This window comes from Syngnathoides biaculeatus, chromosome 3 (assembly GCF_019802595.1).
Source record: "Syngnathoides biaculeatus isolate LvHL_M chromosome 3, ASM1980259v1, whole genome shotgun sequence".
Lineage (NCBI taxonomy): Eukaryota > Metazoa > Chordata > Actinopteri > Syngnathiformes > Syngnathidae > Syngnathoides > Syngnathoides biaculeatus.
In genome coordinates this window covers 5,950,512-5,964,856 of record NC_084642.1, presented here as the reverse complement: position 1 = coordinate 5,964,856, position 14,345 = coordinate 5,950,512, and the positions used below count along the sequence as shown (strand labels likewise).

Below are 14,345 nucleotides of genomic sequence, written 5' to 3'. Positions count from 1 at the left end.
CAAAAATGTTGCTGAGCCCTGTCATAAATGATCAAGTCGAGATATTACAAGCAATTTTATGTTGCCAAACATGAATAATATATTATAATAATAAGTTGTTCAAGGCATAACAGGACAGACTGAAATGTATTCAAGTATAAAGTTGTAAATGAAATAAATTTACTGTGATGTACAGTACTGTCAAAAATAATGCCGCCGCATAAAAGAGCCTTTGAGTTTTTAATTGAAATAATACATTTCTGTCAAACAATTTTCAATCAACTTCAGCGTTAATGCACACAAGCTGAAGTCGGATAATAACATGCATCAAGTATTTGTTACAATATATAAATACTGTCGTATACCATAAATATTTCACTTGAAAGCTTCGACCAATAGCGTCCTTTTTCAGTTAAGGATATCGTTCCATCTGTTTTCCGAGCCGCTTATCCTCACAAGGGTCACGGGAGTGCTGGAGCCAATCCCACCTGCCATCGGGCAGGAGGCGGGGGTCCACCTTGAACTGGTCGCCAGCCAATCGCAGGGCACGTGGAGACAGACAACAGTCACAATCGCACCTCGCCATAATTTCAGATGGGGCCGGGATTCGAACCCTGGTCCTCAGAACTGTGAGGCCAATGTTACAGATACAGATAGTTACAGATATATAGATATATATATAAATATATATTATTCCATAAACACTAAATTACCCATAGGTGCGATTGTGAAAACACTTGTTTTTTTCCTTATGCTTTTTAGAGTATTTCTAATTTTAACATTTCTTGCACTTTATGTTGTTTTAATTGTACTTTTATTTTTCATTTTTTAAATATACTGTATATATTTTCTTGTCATTGTTCGTGTCCTCCCCTCCCCGTTTTAAATGTTTTATGTTTTTGTATTCAAGTCCTATTAATCACGTAAAGGATGGTTGAGTTACCTTTGTGTATGAACTGCGCTATATAAATAAATTTGCTTTGCTTTGGCCTCACAGTTCCGAGGACCACGGTTCAAATCCCGGCCCCACCTGTGAGGAGCATGTCATCCTCCGTCCCTGTGTGGGTTTCCTCCGGGCACTCCTTTTTCCTCCCACATCCCAAAAACATGCAACATTGATTGGAGACTCTAAATTGCCCATAGGTGGGATTGTGAGTGTAACTGTTTGTCTCTATGTGCCCTGCGATTGGCTGGCGACCAGTTCAGGGTGTGTCCCCCGCCTCCTGCCCGATGACAGCTGGGATCACCTCCCGGAGTCCCCGTGACCCTTGAAAATTGATGAATGGACGGATGTTCCATAAAAAGTTTTTCTATACATAGGTAAAAATAGATAGCATATGCAGTGTTGTCCTTACTTTAAATATGAAAAGGCTTTTTTTGGCTTCTGGTATTTTTCCTGTCGGTTTTCTTTTGTGGGCGATGGTCCAAATTGCTCTTTCACTATTTAAGGTTGCTGACCCCACCTACATGCAATTTTGCATTCTTTTATGATAGTATTTGTGACATCCGGTCAATTTGTCACATTCACTACAGGTTCTAGATTAAGGAAATAAAAAAAAATAATAATACACCTTTTGAGGTATGTACATAGATCACATAAAGGTCAATTCTTAGCGCATATTTAGCAAATCTCATCATACTAACGTGGTGGATCCAGAAAAAGTCAAAAACTTGTACGTCAACGCTTTATTATTCAAATTCAAACAATGCAGAGTACACACTTGAATTATCAAAAATACTCTTCATTTTCTTTTACAAACTTGTGAAAGTTTCATACGTTCAACATTTGGACGTTTAAAGTTGCACCCTAGAAATTGCTATGAAGCATCCTCGATTTCCCACAAAAATAATAGAGTACGTCATATATATTATTTACAGTAATGGATTTTTTACATGCAACTATACTAAAAAAAATGCTGCAATAATTTTACGCTTCACATAAATGACTGCACAAAATAAAGGCAAAGAAAACTTCAAATATTCAGTACCATACAGGAGTTCAACTTTGGTGAGTGGTCCAACGCTATTGAGCCATTAAGCGCTTTCATACTCATCCTACGTGTTGTTAGCATTCATAAAATAAATTGGATCATTTCCAGGAGTGGGGTGGGCGGGCTCAACATTCACCAACCTTCAGATTTCATTGATGAACCTGTAAATGGCGTTTACATATTTGACATACTGTACATTATAAAGTACTTTTAAGCTACCGGGAGCAATTTCTACGCGCTCCCAGGCTAGGTGGAAAGCTTTGCCTGTTACCATGGTGATTTCTGTGCCAAATATTTTGCAACTGTATTTCATGCGTACATTTTCTGAACATAAACAGGCCGACACAAATTTCTCATCCTGATGAATCGTAAGTCATTTCAAATTCCGCCGGAGTTTGACATCGACTTCCAGTTCAAGTGAGGTGTGCGTGTGCTTAGAAACAAGAGGTCAAAGGGCGTTTTCACGGCTCGGTTCAGATGACGACGCTGGTGCCGCTCCGAGAGCTCTTCACCTGAGAGAAACACACTAACTTTAGATCCATTTTTCCTCAAAGCCAGAAAAAAAAAAAAGACTCCCCCCCCCCCCCCCCATTTAGAAGTGTACCGTAATTTCCGGCCGATAAACCGAAACTTTTTTCACCCGCTTTCAACCCTGCGGTTTATGCGCTGATGCGGCTAATTTGTGCATTTTTCCTAACGGCCGAAAGGGGGCACTCGAGCAGAAAAGGTAAGAGTGAGACCGGTGGAATATGTGTGCCGAGGAAGTGACTTTTACCGGTCCGACACGCTTAGCGTTGCGCTAGCGTGTGTCTCTGATTTTTTTACCAGTATGTTTTTTTTTTTACCGGCCGTGTTAGCGCAGCACTAGCATGGCGTTAGTGCGAGTGTGGCGCTACCATTAGCGTAGCAGCGCTAGCACTAAACTCTGCGTACCGTCTTGTGTTTCAATGTGGGTTTCAATGTGGGCACTTGCAATTTTACGCAGCTGCGGCCTATGTATTTACCAAATAGTATTTCCTTTCTATTAGCGTTATACTCTCTGTGTACTATCTTTGTAAATATCTCGTTTTTCCAATGTGTGTTTCCATGTGGGCACATGCGACTTTTACGCAGATGCGGCGTATGTATGTACCAAATGGTATTTCCTTTCTGTTAGCGCAGCATTAGCGTTAGCGTGGCAGCGCTAGCGTCATACTCTGTGTACTGTCTTTGTAAATATCTCTTTTTTCCAATGTGTGTTTCAATGTGGGCACTTGCGACTTTTACGCAGATGCGGGGCCTGTGTATGTACCAAATGGTATTTCCTTTCTGTTAGCGCGACACGAGCCTAAGCGTAGCATTAGCGTTAGTGCGGCGCTAGCGTTACACTCACTGTGTACCTTCTTTCTTTGTAAATATCTCGTGTTTCAATGTGGGCACTTGCGACTTTTACGCAGCGGCGGCATATGTATGTATGTACCAAATGGTATTTCGTTTACAAACGTTACAAGCATGTGCGCTCTGTAGGCCGGGAATTACGGTAACCAAACTAAAGCAGCGTTTTTCTTACAGAGTAGTGCTCGTTCCTCCTCGGTCCCGGTTTGTTTCCGGGCTCATACTCAGTGTAGCTGGGAGGTTTGTCGCCCCAGCCGCCGCCCCCTCTCCGTCCTCCTCCTCTCCGATTAAAGTCCTCATCATCGGAGCTCCAAGACCCTCTTGGTCGACGGGAACCCGGTGGGGCGTAGTTTCCCCTGGACCTGCTGTCAAATAGATCGTCCCTAGAACGAGATCGAGGGGGGTCCACGCCTCCCCGTGCCCCGCCGTGCGACCGCGCATCCAGCGATTCCTCGCTGTAGCTCCTCGGGACGCCTCTGGACCGCGCAGGTGAGGGATAGCGTCGACCCGGTGTCCCGCGCTCGCGGGATCCGAACCCGCCGTGGCTGCTGTCGCTGGAGCTCGGGGGGCGAGTCTTGGGCGCAGGGGGCGGGACTCGGCTCGGTTCCCGGATTGGTGGGAGGGTGATGACGCGGCGCTCCGACGGCGCCTCGCCGAGTCCGGATATCATGCTGGGAGGCCCGGCTGAAAAGGGGACGCTGATGGGCATGTGCTGGGGGGCAGGTGGGAGCTGTTGCGTGTGATGAGGGGGTGGAGGCGGCTGAGCCTGATGCCGGGAAGATTTAAAAAAATAAAAATAAAATAAATTAATTAAGTTATCGGTCCCCTTCTGTCATTTTTAGATGAGCCTTAACTAAACTGAAGGTTTCTGAATGGTTCAGAAAGTGACACCCTTCCATCCATTTTCCTTGCCGCTTATCCTCACGAGGGCCACGCGGAGGGCAACTGTATGATAGAGGTATAGGTGTATTTTTTTTCCTTTTTTGCTTGTTTTTGTTTTGTTTGGATTCACTAATGAGGACAAAAAGCACACTCCATCCATCCATGTTCTTTTGACGCTTATCCTCACGAAGGGAGCAGTTTAGATTTAATTTAGTGTGTCCAATTAATGTCGCACGGATGTGATTGTGAGTGTGACTGTTTGTCTCCATGTGCCCAGCGATAGGCTCCAGCACTCCCTGTGACCCTTGTGAGGATAAGCGGCTAAGAAAATGAATGGATGGATGTTTTGAGTTATGAAGTGAGGGGGCGAGAATTCATTTAATCCGGCCATTGCCTTATCTAATTAAAAAAAAAAAAAAATCGTTTTCTGCCATCTTGTGGTACTTACAGGCAATTACAAACCATTTTGGCTTTGACATCAATTTCTCTGGGATTGAAATTCTTGGAGACTCAAAATTGCCCGTAGGTGTGATTGTGACCGTTTGCCTCTGTGTGCCCTGCGATTGGCTGGCAAACAATTACCCCGTCTCCTGCCCGATGACAGCTGGGATAGGCTCCAGCACTCGCCGCCACCCTTGTGAGGATAAGCGGCGAAGAAAATGGATGGATGGTTTAAACTATTTAAAAAAAAAAAAAAAAAAACTTTGGGGAATATTTTGACCTCTTCTGGGTGGGGTCTGGAATACACGGGACCCCCCCCAAAAAAATGGTGTCACGTCAATGTCTTTATGCGTTTGAGTTGAGTGAGCAAATTGGCGATTCTGAAAGTTCGTGAGCACGGTACACACCTGCAGCAGCGGACTGCTCACGTCCAAGCCCCTCACCTGACTCTCCATGTAGTCAAGCATGCGATTGGTGTTGGCAGGTGTGTGGCTGCCGTGGACGCTCGGCGGGGGCATGCTGTAAGCTGAGGACTGCGGTGGCGGGAGGGGCATGGGCTTCATAGGCACGCTCTTCCCTGACACCGACCCTACTGGGACAAATCGGAGTCTCAAATGAGCGCATTACTGAATCAAAAGGATCTTTCTTGCTGTGTGTTTTGTCCAGCTACCTGCGTATAGCATCGGGTTGATTTGAGATGCGGTAACCTGACTCATTGGTCCGTATATGGGCTGCCCTCCCATCCAGGGAACCATCGCCCGCTGAGCCTCCTTCATCATACGGTGCTGCATTACCGCTGAAAGACAAAACACGGGATTGACTTTTGCAAACATTTTGTACGACTTTTTTTGCCCCCCCATCACGAGTAGCCAAAATAGATGATCATACAGTAAATCAGATTACTGATCCATCAATCCATTCATCTGTCTAAATGGCTTATCCTCACTAATCAAAGAATACCGTCATTCCCGGCCTTCAGAGCGCACCTGGTTATAAGCCTCACCGTTACGTACATTTGTAAAGGAAATACCATTTGCTACATACATAGGCCGCAGCCCACATTGAAACCGACATTGAAACATGAGACATTTACAAAGAAAGATGGTACACAGAGAGTATCGCGCTAACGCTGGCGCCGCGCTAACAGGACCGGTAAAAAAAAAAAAAAAAAAAAAAAAAAAAACATACTGGTAAAAAAAAAAAAAAAAAAATCACTGAGGCACGGCAGTAACACACTAGCGCAGCACTAACAGGGCTGTACCGGTTTAGGATAGCGCAGCGGTAACAGGGCCCGTTAAATAAAAACATACCGATAAAAATCACGAAGACATGGCAGTAACACAACAGCAACACGCTAGCACAGCGCTAATGCTAGCGCAGCACTAACTGGACCGGTAAAAAAAAAAAAAAACATACTGGTAAAAATCACTGAGGCTAACAGTAACAAGCTAGCACACATTAACAAGGCTGTACCGGTTTAGGCTAGTGCGACGTTAATGCTAGCACGCTAATATCGGTAAAAATCACGCAGACATGGCAGTAACACAACAGCAACACGCTAGCACAGCGCAAATGCTAGCAAAGCACTAACCGGGCCGGTTGAAAAAAACATACTGGTAAAAATCACTGAAGCACAGCAGTAAAACGCTAGCGCTGCACTAACAGGGCTGTACCGGTTTAGGCTAGCGTGACGTCAATGCTAGAGCGGTGCTAACAGGGCTGGGTAAATAAAAATATACCGACGAAAATCATGGAGACATGGCAGCAACACGCTAGAACACCGCTAACAGGGCTGGTTAAAAAAAAAAAAAAAAAAAAACTACGGTAAAAGTCACTTCCTCGGCACCTATATTCCACCTGTCTCCCTCCTACCTTTTTCGCTCGAGTGCCCCCTTCCGACCGTTAGAAAAAAAAAAAAATGCTCAAATTAGCCGCATTACCGCATAAAGCGCAGGGTTGAAAGCGTGTGAAAAAAGTGTGAAATTACGGTATACACTTTGAGCAGAATTGGCTAGTAACACGCTATATATCCTCCTTTCAGTTATTGAATTCCTGATTCTGGAAGTAAGCATAAGCGGCACAGGAAGATCCTGAACATTCGGGAGAAGATGAAAACGAGTGGACATGTTTTGGGAAAGATGCAGCTACACGGCCGTTGTGTTGAGGAAATGAAAAAAAGGCTTGCGTCCACTCTCAACACAATTTACTTCCGATACTACAAGCCAATGTAGTAGTAGTAGTAGTAGTTCTACTACCTTTTTCTGGGCAGCAGCACTGCTGTGGGCAGCAGGGACAGCGCACGTAGCAGCAACACCTCTGAGGACAACACTGGCAGCAGCAGATGCCAAACAGGATGATGAGCAGCAGAGCTCCGATGATGATGAAGAGGACCGTCAACCAATCTGAGGGAGGGAGAGGAAGCGTCACGTTCACAAAAATATACGTCCAAAAAATAACAACAACAACCTGGAACTAAGTCACTGGACGTATATAATAAATGAAAAGTTTTCTTACGATAAACAATCAGTTTGATTTCTTTGTCGGAGTCTCCGGTGGTGTCTCCGGGTGCGTCAACGGCACAAAAGTACACGCCGTTGTCCCACCACATCACCTCGTTGATGACCAGATCGGCATCTGTACAAAACACAATTGTTCGATAATCGAGAACAATTGAGGAGAGGTTGGCGGCACGGTGGGGCAAGCTGGTAAAGCGTCGGCCTCGCACTTCTGAGGACCCGGGTTCAATCCCGGCCACGCCTCTGTTGAGTTTGTTCTTGAGTCACGGTTGTTAAATGGTATTGCCTTATTAATTAATTCTTTATTAGCTAATTCTATGTTCCGACCCTCACGTATGGTCACGAGCGAAAGAACAAGATCCTGGATACAAGCGGCTCGGAGTAGCCACTGCCCTGCGACCATCATGTTCATGTAAATCCTCTGACTTAAAAAATTTAATAAAGCAGAAGCGACTCAGTAGTTACCGAAATTTCCGGCCTATAAACCGCGACTTCCCCCCCCCCCACACACACTTTCAACCCTGCGGCTTATGCGGTGATGTGGCTAATTTGTGCATTTTTTTTCTAACGGTCGCACGGGGGCACTCGAGCGGAAAAGGTAGGAGCGAGACCGGTGGAATATATGTGCCGAGGAAGTAACTTTTACTGGTATGTTTTTTTTTAACCTGCCCTGTTAGTGCTGCGCTCGCCTAAACCGGTACAGCCATGTTCGTGCTGCGCTAGCATGTTACTGCCGTGCCTCAGTGATTTTTTTTTACTAGTATGTTTTTTTTAACCGGCCTTGTTAGTGCTGCGCTCGCGTGTTCCTATTGTGTTACTGCCATGTCTCTGTTATTTTTACCGGTATGTTTTTACTTAACCAGCCCTGATAGTGTCGCGCTCGCCTAAACCGGTACAGCCCTGTTCGTGCTGCGCTAGCATGTTACTGCCGTGCCTCAGTGATTTTTTTTTTTACTAGTTCGTTTTTTTTTTTTTTAACCGGCCCTGTTAGTGCTGCGCTAGCGTGTTCCTATTGTGTTACTGCCATGTCTCTGTGATTTTTGCCAGTATGTTTTTATTCAACCGGCCCCGTTAGTGTCGCGCTAGCCTAAACCGGTACAGCCCTGTTAGTGCTGCGCTAGCATTAGCGCTGTGCTAGCGTGTTCCTATTGTGTTACTGCCATGTCTCTGTGATTTTTACTGGTATGTTTTTATTCAACCGGCCCTGTTAGCGTCACGCTAGCCTAAACCGGTACAGCCCTGTTAGTGCTGCGCTACCGTGTTACTGCCGTGCCTCAGTGATGTTTTTACTAGTATGTTTTTTTTTTAACCGGTCCAGTTAGTGCAGCGCTGGCATTAGCACGGCGTTAGCGCAATGCTAGCGTTAGCATTAAACTCTCTGTGTACCATCTTGCTTTGTAAATATCTCGTGTTTCGATGTCGGTTTAAATGTGGACACTTGCGGCTTTTACACAGCTGCGGCCTATGTATGTACCAAATGGTATTTCCTTTACAAATGTACTCGGTGAGGCTTATAAGGCTTAATAGATGAGTACCGCAGTTTTGTTTTTTTTTTCCACAGTACTTTCTTAATCAAGTAAATATTTGGAGGAGGACTTTTACATGAGTCATATACAATAATTCTAAAGTACTCTTACTTGAGTACTATTTGGGCTACTCTGTCGGTGTGTAAAAAGCAGAATGACAAAAATTAGGGAAAAAGTTATTTTTGTTGTAGAGTGAAAAATAACATGTGTGAAGCAAATAAATGTTCTTCATACTTTTTCAGACGCAAACATGCCGTGGCACGAACTCACCATTTTCGATGGAGATCTTGCGATTTCGGTATTCCGCACCGCGTATGGGCTCATTGTTTCCTCGCTTTTGAATCACGGTGCGAACCGTGCGCTGGCGATCGGGACAGTCGTTAGCTGGATCCTGGCCCAACTGAAGTGCGGACTGGTAAGCTGGACGTACGCACGAAAAGGAGAGAGATCCGTGGGTTATTATATCGGCGGCCATTATGGGTACAATGATCAAATGTACCCTCGTGATGCTGGAACTGTGCAAACATCATAATTCAATAAGTGAAAATACTAAACACAGTGTTGCCTTGAGAAATAAAGTTTCATTCATTCCCAGACTCTAAACTCTCATATCTCAAATAGGTTTTGTCCGCTGAAATTCATAGAAAAACCTCCCCACACAAATTGTATTTTCAGCAATGAATAATAGTAAGAAATAATATCATTTGTGTACTATATAAACAGAGCAATGGCACAATTAAATAGGAAGCAAGAATTAAACAGTGTGCGTGAGGATGTAAACCTGCATTTCAATTCAATGGTTTTTATTTGGACTAAATTACAACATAGAGAATAGTAGCTAGACATAGATGATGTAACAATGTCCAATTTTTAAGTCAATAAGTAAGTTTTTAATGTGATATTATCTATCATGGCAGCACGGTGGCACAGCTGGAGAGCGTTGGCCTCACAGTTCTGAGGTCCCGGGTTCGATCCCGGATCCGCCTGTGTGGAGTTTGTACGTTTTCCCCGTGCCTGCGTGGGTTGTCTCCGGTTTCCTCCCACGTCCCAAAAAACAGGCAACATTAATTGGACACGCTAAATTGCCCCTAGGTGTGATTTTGAGTGCGGCTGTTTGTCTCCACGTGCCCTGCGATTGGCTGCCCGTTGACAGCAGGGATCGGGTCCAGCAGTCCCCGCGACCCACGTGAGGATAAGCGGCAAAAGAAAATGGATGGATGGAGTTGCCCACCAGGTACGTTATCTTTAACACGCTAATTGTAAATTGTAGTCCAAAAACCAGAATCTCAAGGATATTGTGGGGAGAAAAATTAGATATTTCAAGAAAGCATGGGGGAGTATAAATTCAGAGATGACAAATTTTAAAATTAAAGAAATTCAGAAATTAAAAAAAAAAAAAAAAAAAAAAAAATTAAGTGACACTATAGAAGAGACTGAGCGAGGAGGAATGTCCAAACAGCAACCAGTTTAAAAACTAACAAATACAAAATTTGTATCAATTACCAATACAGGTATGTCTTTTTTATTATATGGAAGAATAAATAAATGCTCATGTACTGTATGATATTTTTTTTTCTTCTTTTATGGTTCTTTTTGTTTTGTTTGGACTCAAAAAAAATGTTACTAGTGAGGACAAAGAGCACACCATCCATCCATTTTCTTTTCCCGCTTATCCTCACAAAGGTCACGGGGCGTGCTGGAGCCTATCCAGCTGTCAACGGGCAGGAGACGGAGTACACCCTGAACTGGTCGCCAGCCAATCACAGGGCACATAGAGACAAATAGCCGCACTCACAATCACATCTAGGCGCAATTTAGAGTGTCCAATGAATCTTGCATGTTTTTGGGATGTGGGAAGAAACCGGAGGCACGGGGAGAACATGCAAACTCCACACAGGCGGGCCCGGGATCGAACCCGGGACCTCAGGACTGTGAGGCCGACGCTTTACCAGCTGAGGAAGAGCACACTAATAAACCTGAAACTTGATATCAACTTGAAAAATGGATCTCTCCCTGCCTTACAAGGTAACTAGAAGAATGAACATGTCTCACCTGTGGAGTAGTACTCCAGCACGGGGTCCTTGCAGAAGGACTTAAACCTCCAGGTGACCAGCACATCCTGGAGCGGTGCAGACGTGGAGAAGTCACAGCGCAGCGTTACCGAGGCAAACAGAGCAGTGCTGCGCTCCACCTGGGGGACGTTCACTTGAATACACAGCGACACTGGAAAATAAAGCAAAACACACAAATACATACGGTATTATGTTTATTGATAAATGTTTGTGCAAAGTGTTGGCTCATCCATTTGCCGGATTGAAAAAGTCACAGGGGTGGAATATTTCTGGGAAATTTGGATGGAAACTGGGAGTTTTGGAATGATGGAATGAAAATTTTTCATGGCAGTTACCGAGCAAATAAGGGGAATTTTATAAAAATGCAACAGGCTCAAGCATATATAGAAAGTTTTTTTTTTTTTTTTGGCAAAAATACATAACTTTTCTTACCCACATGCAAGGTGCATTACAGTACTTGGGTACCACAAATTACGAGCTGTCGTTCGCCAATTTTTTTGTCCTGTGTTGCGAGCAACGATTTGAACTATGACCCTAAACGGTGGCACCGAGCTTCACAACAAGCCACTTGGCTGATAGCGAGCGCTTCTTCAAATAAGAGGCACTGTGTGCGTGCTTCAAGCTATTCATTGCCACTCCCAGTTAATGTTTACTGGAAAACTAAACATCCCTCCAGTTTCTTTCCCACTTATCCTCACAAGGGTCACGGGGAGTGCTGGAGCCTATCCCAGCTGTCAATGGGCACCGTGCCGCCCCCCCAAAAAAATTAAATATAATAAACAAAAAAACTACACGCTGCCCATTTGACCACACCACTTAACTTTACCTTAAAAAGTTATAGCAATTTAACGCTAATGCACAAAATGCAAAATGCCATAGACATGCTAACAAAGCAATCATTGATGCCACTGTGCAGCATCACAGGGATCAAATTTCAACAATGAAAATTAGGTTTCCCCACCTTTCCAATTGTCTCAAATATTTTTCTGTCCTCAGCTTTTTCCAACTGGGCTCGGAGCAGTCCACTTATACCAACGATAGGGCGTAAATCTCCATCTTAAACCAGGTCACGTGGCACATTTCTTAAACTTTAACCGCTCTACCAAGATACTTCTCATTACCAGTCCTCATTTTATTCCTGCATTTAATGGGTTGTTTTCACTGACGTCATGTTTTTTCCTGGATTACCCGAACACCACTGCGCGCCGCCATTTAACCTCCCGACCAAACGCCTACCAGTGTTGTAGCCTCCGGAATGCTCTCCGTTACCGTTTGTGTTTCACTGGCGTCTCGGGACTCAAGTACACAAGAGAGGGCTTGCTAACCGTCATCGAGCCTTCTTCTGACTTTTTTTCGACAACTCTCGCCAATTCGCTGAAGCTTTTTCCAAGAGTTGCTAGCTGCTAGCTCTTCAAAGCCTCGCGATCCGGTACACAAGTCCGGCTGTGTAAGCGGGGACATCGTGTAACGCTTCCGACGAAAGACTTCGGACGTTCTGGGCCTCTGTGCTTCACGGAGACTTGGCTTTGTGGACGAGTTCTTGACGCTGCTATCACACTACCCGGCTATAACCTCAATCGTTGTATCGCCGAGCTAAGCTAACAAGATTAATCAATACTCTTTTATATATTCAGAAGGCCACCATTCCAGCTAACGTCCTTTTTTGTTAGTCATTTGAAAGATTCGAGAATTTTGTGAAATACTGGATTTGTTTATTGTTTTGTCTATGTGCCATTGTCATCAAATTTTAAACAAATAATAAACATTTCGCTTTGCTTGTGGTGACCTAATAAACAGGTTTTACTTTTTGAAAAAAAAAAAAAAAAACTGAATAAATGGAGTTTGCCTCGATATTAAAAGAAAATAATATTCCACCGCCTTTCGTTTTCCGTGTTAGCATACAGCTAAGTGCTCCTCCTACGTGATTTCTGTCACATAGAGTAAAAGATCAAGGGCACAATACTGCGCTTTGGTGACGCAGTTTGAGTCCCATGATGTGTCTATGCCACATAGCTGAATAGTCAGTCTGGGCTTGATGTGCTGTCGGTCGCATCTTCAATAAATACAATTATAAACATAACGTCGTCCACCTTGCCCATGTATGAGTAAAAGAGCTCCGGGATCGAAAATGGCCGCCGTTCGAGGCAGCAGCACGTGTGACGTCACGTGAAAACAACACAATTCCAGCAGTCAGACAGTACCGCTGTCCTCTGTATGAATCGGACTGTTTGTACGTGGTTGATCCCGAAACAATGATCTATGCTTTTAATCCATTTTTAAGGAAACATCAAAAAGTTTTGTCGATGCATTCATTTCAAATTAAAAAAATGCCATCAAACTTAATCGGTTTTATTCCTTGGAGAAATCAAGCGAAAGCTACACTACCATTCCATTTTGAACAGGGTAACTCGTAATTGTAACCAATTACTTGCATTTCCAAATAATCTTCCCGACACTGCATGTAAATCAGGGTACCCCTGTACTTGTAAAACTGTGTTTTGTTTCCGTCAAGATTTTACTCAACTATAATTTTAAATTCCCAGCCTTTAATTTGGTAATTTACTGGTTTATTCCTATGGAAACTTTACCTCAGCATTTGTGGAGGTTTGCAAAGGTATTTTGGGCAAAATAAAGAAAGGGAGTATGGTAAGAATGCAACCGTGACTCTTTTCCTAAAAACAACACGCCGCTCATCCTTACAGTGGCCCAACCGGAAAAACAGGTGACACAGACAAAGGCACAGGAAGTGAAACCAACCACCAAACATCAAGGTGGGTGGGATGAAACCGTGCCGTAAAATCCAAAATGGGCTCTTTAAAAACACATAGTGTGTAAATCGCTTCAAATTGTAAAAGAATAACAAGCTCTATGAATTTATTTCAAAAGGCTCCTTATGTTTAATAAAACGGATCACATGACATATGCAAACAAATGTCAGCATTTAAAAGTACCGGGAGTCGGGTAGGGAAGAGTATATTATCCCTTGAAGAGATTTATTTAAAATGAAACACTAATACTGTAAGAACAATAGTTTAAAAAAAAAAAAAAAACAACAACAATATTCCCACTCCAGATAGATAAAAACGAAATTTTCCGTACCTTTTAGTAGCGACGAGAGGATACAGGTGGCCAATAATCGCCGCATGGTGTCAAAACGCCGCTGTTGATTTAAAAAAAAAAAAAAAAAAGAAATAATCTCTTATTTTTTTCCACAAGGGTATTATGAAGTGGTTGTTTGCAGCCGTATTCCAAAGCAAGCTAAGAACCGTTTGGACCTCTTGAATGTTTCAGTATGTGGGCCCAAGTGAAGTCGTGCGAGGCCACGCCCCGAAACAGGTGAACGCTTCCTGTTGGGGTGACGTCACGTGGAGTGACAATATCGTGAGGAATTTTGATCGAGATATTGGGAAAAAATAAATAAAGTTTTTCTTACAAAAAAAATAAAGGTTCGTTTTCTAATGGAATAACTAAAGACTGAAAAGCTCTACGTTTTTTTCCTGGGGTGAAAAAAAATTCAAAACTATCCATTGATCATCCATTGTCTTTCCCGCTAATCCTCACAAG

At 43.6% G+C, this 14,345-nt stretch overlaps 1 protein-coding gene across 2 annotated transcripts; it reads right to left on the bottom strand.

Moving 5' to 3' along the window:
* Nucleotides 1-1,658: 1,658 nt before the first annotated feature.
* LOC133498514 (immunoglobulin-like domain-containing receptor 1) lies at nucleotides 1,659-14,132 on the bottom strand. 2 transcript variants are annotated; one of them, XM_061815468.1, is made up of 9 exons: nucleotides 13,881-14,132; nucleotides 10,762-10,932; nucleotides 8,980-9,129; nucleotides 7,182-7,301; nucleotides 6,923-7,069; nucleotides 5,338-5,463; nucleotides 5,075-5,259; nucleotides 3,520-4,110; nucleotides 1,659-2,482 (listed from the first exon to the last, which is right to left on the bottom strand). In XM_061815468.1, exons 1-9 carry the CDS (start codon nucleotides 13,924-13,926, stop codon nucleotides 2,444-2,446), a joined length of 1,575 nt encoding a protein of 524 aa, XP_061671452.1. In that variant the 5' UTR covers nucleotides 13,927-14,132; the 3' UTR covers nucleotides 1,659-2,443. The 2 variants fall into 2 exon arrangements, with proteins under 2 accessions (XP_061671452.1, XP_061671453.1); XM_061815469.1 differs by having other exon boundaries at nucleotides 5,075-5,256.
* Nucleotides 14,133-14,345: the final 213 nt, after the last annotated feature.

Bases quoted from the DNA above. Each gene is read 5' to 3' on its own strand.
- LOC133498514 (XM_061815468.1), bottom strand. From the start codon at position 13,926: ATGCGGCGATTATTGGCCACCTGTATCCTCTCGTCGCTACTAAAAG. The intron at 10,933-13,880 runs GTACGGAAAATT...TTTATTTTCCAG, and splicing joins CCTCTCGTCGCTACTAAAAG to TGTCGCTGTGTATTCAAGTG. The intron at 5,260-5,337 runs GTAGCTGGACAA...GATTTGTCCCAG, and splicing joins CAACCCGATGCTATACGCAG to TAGGGTCGGTGTCAGGGAAG.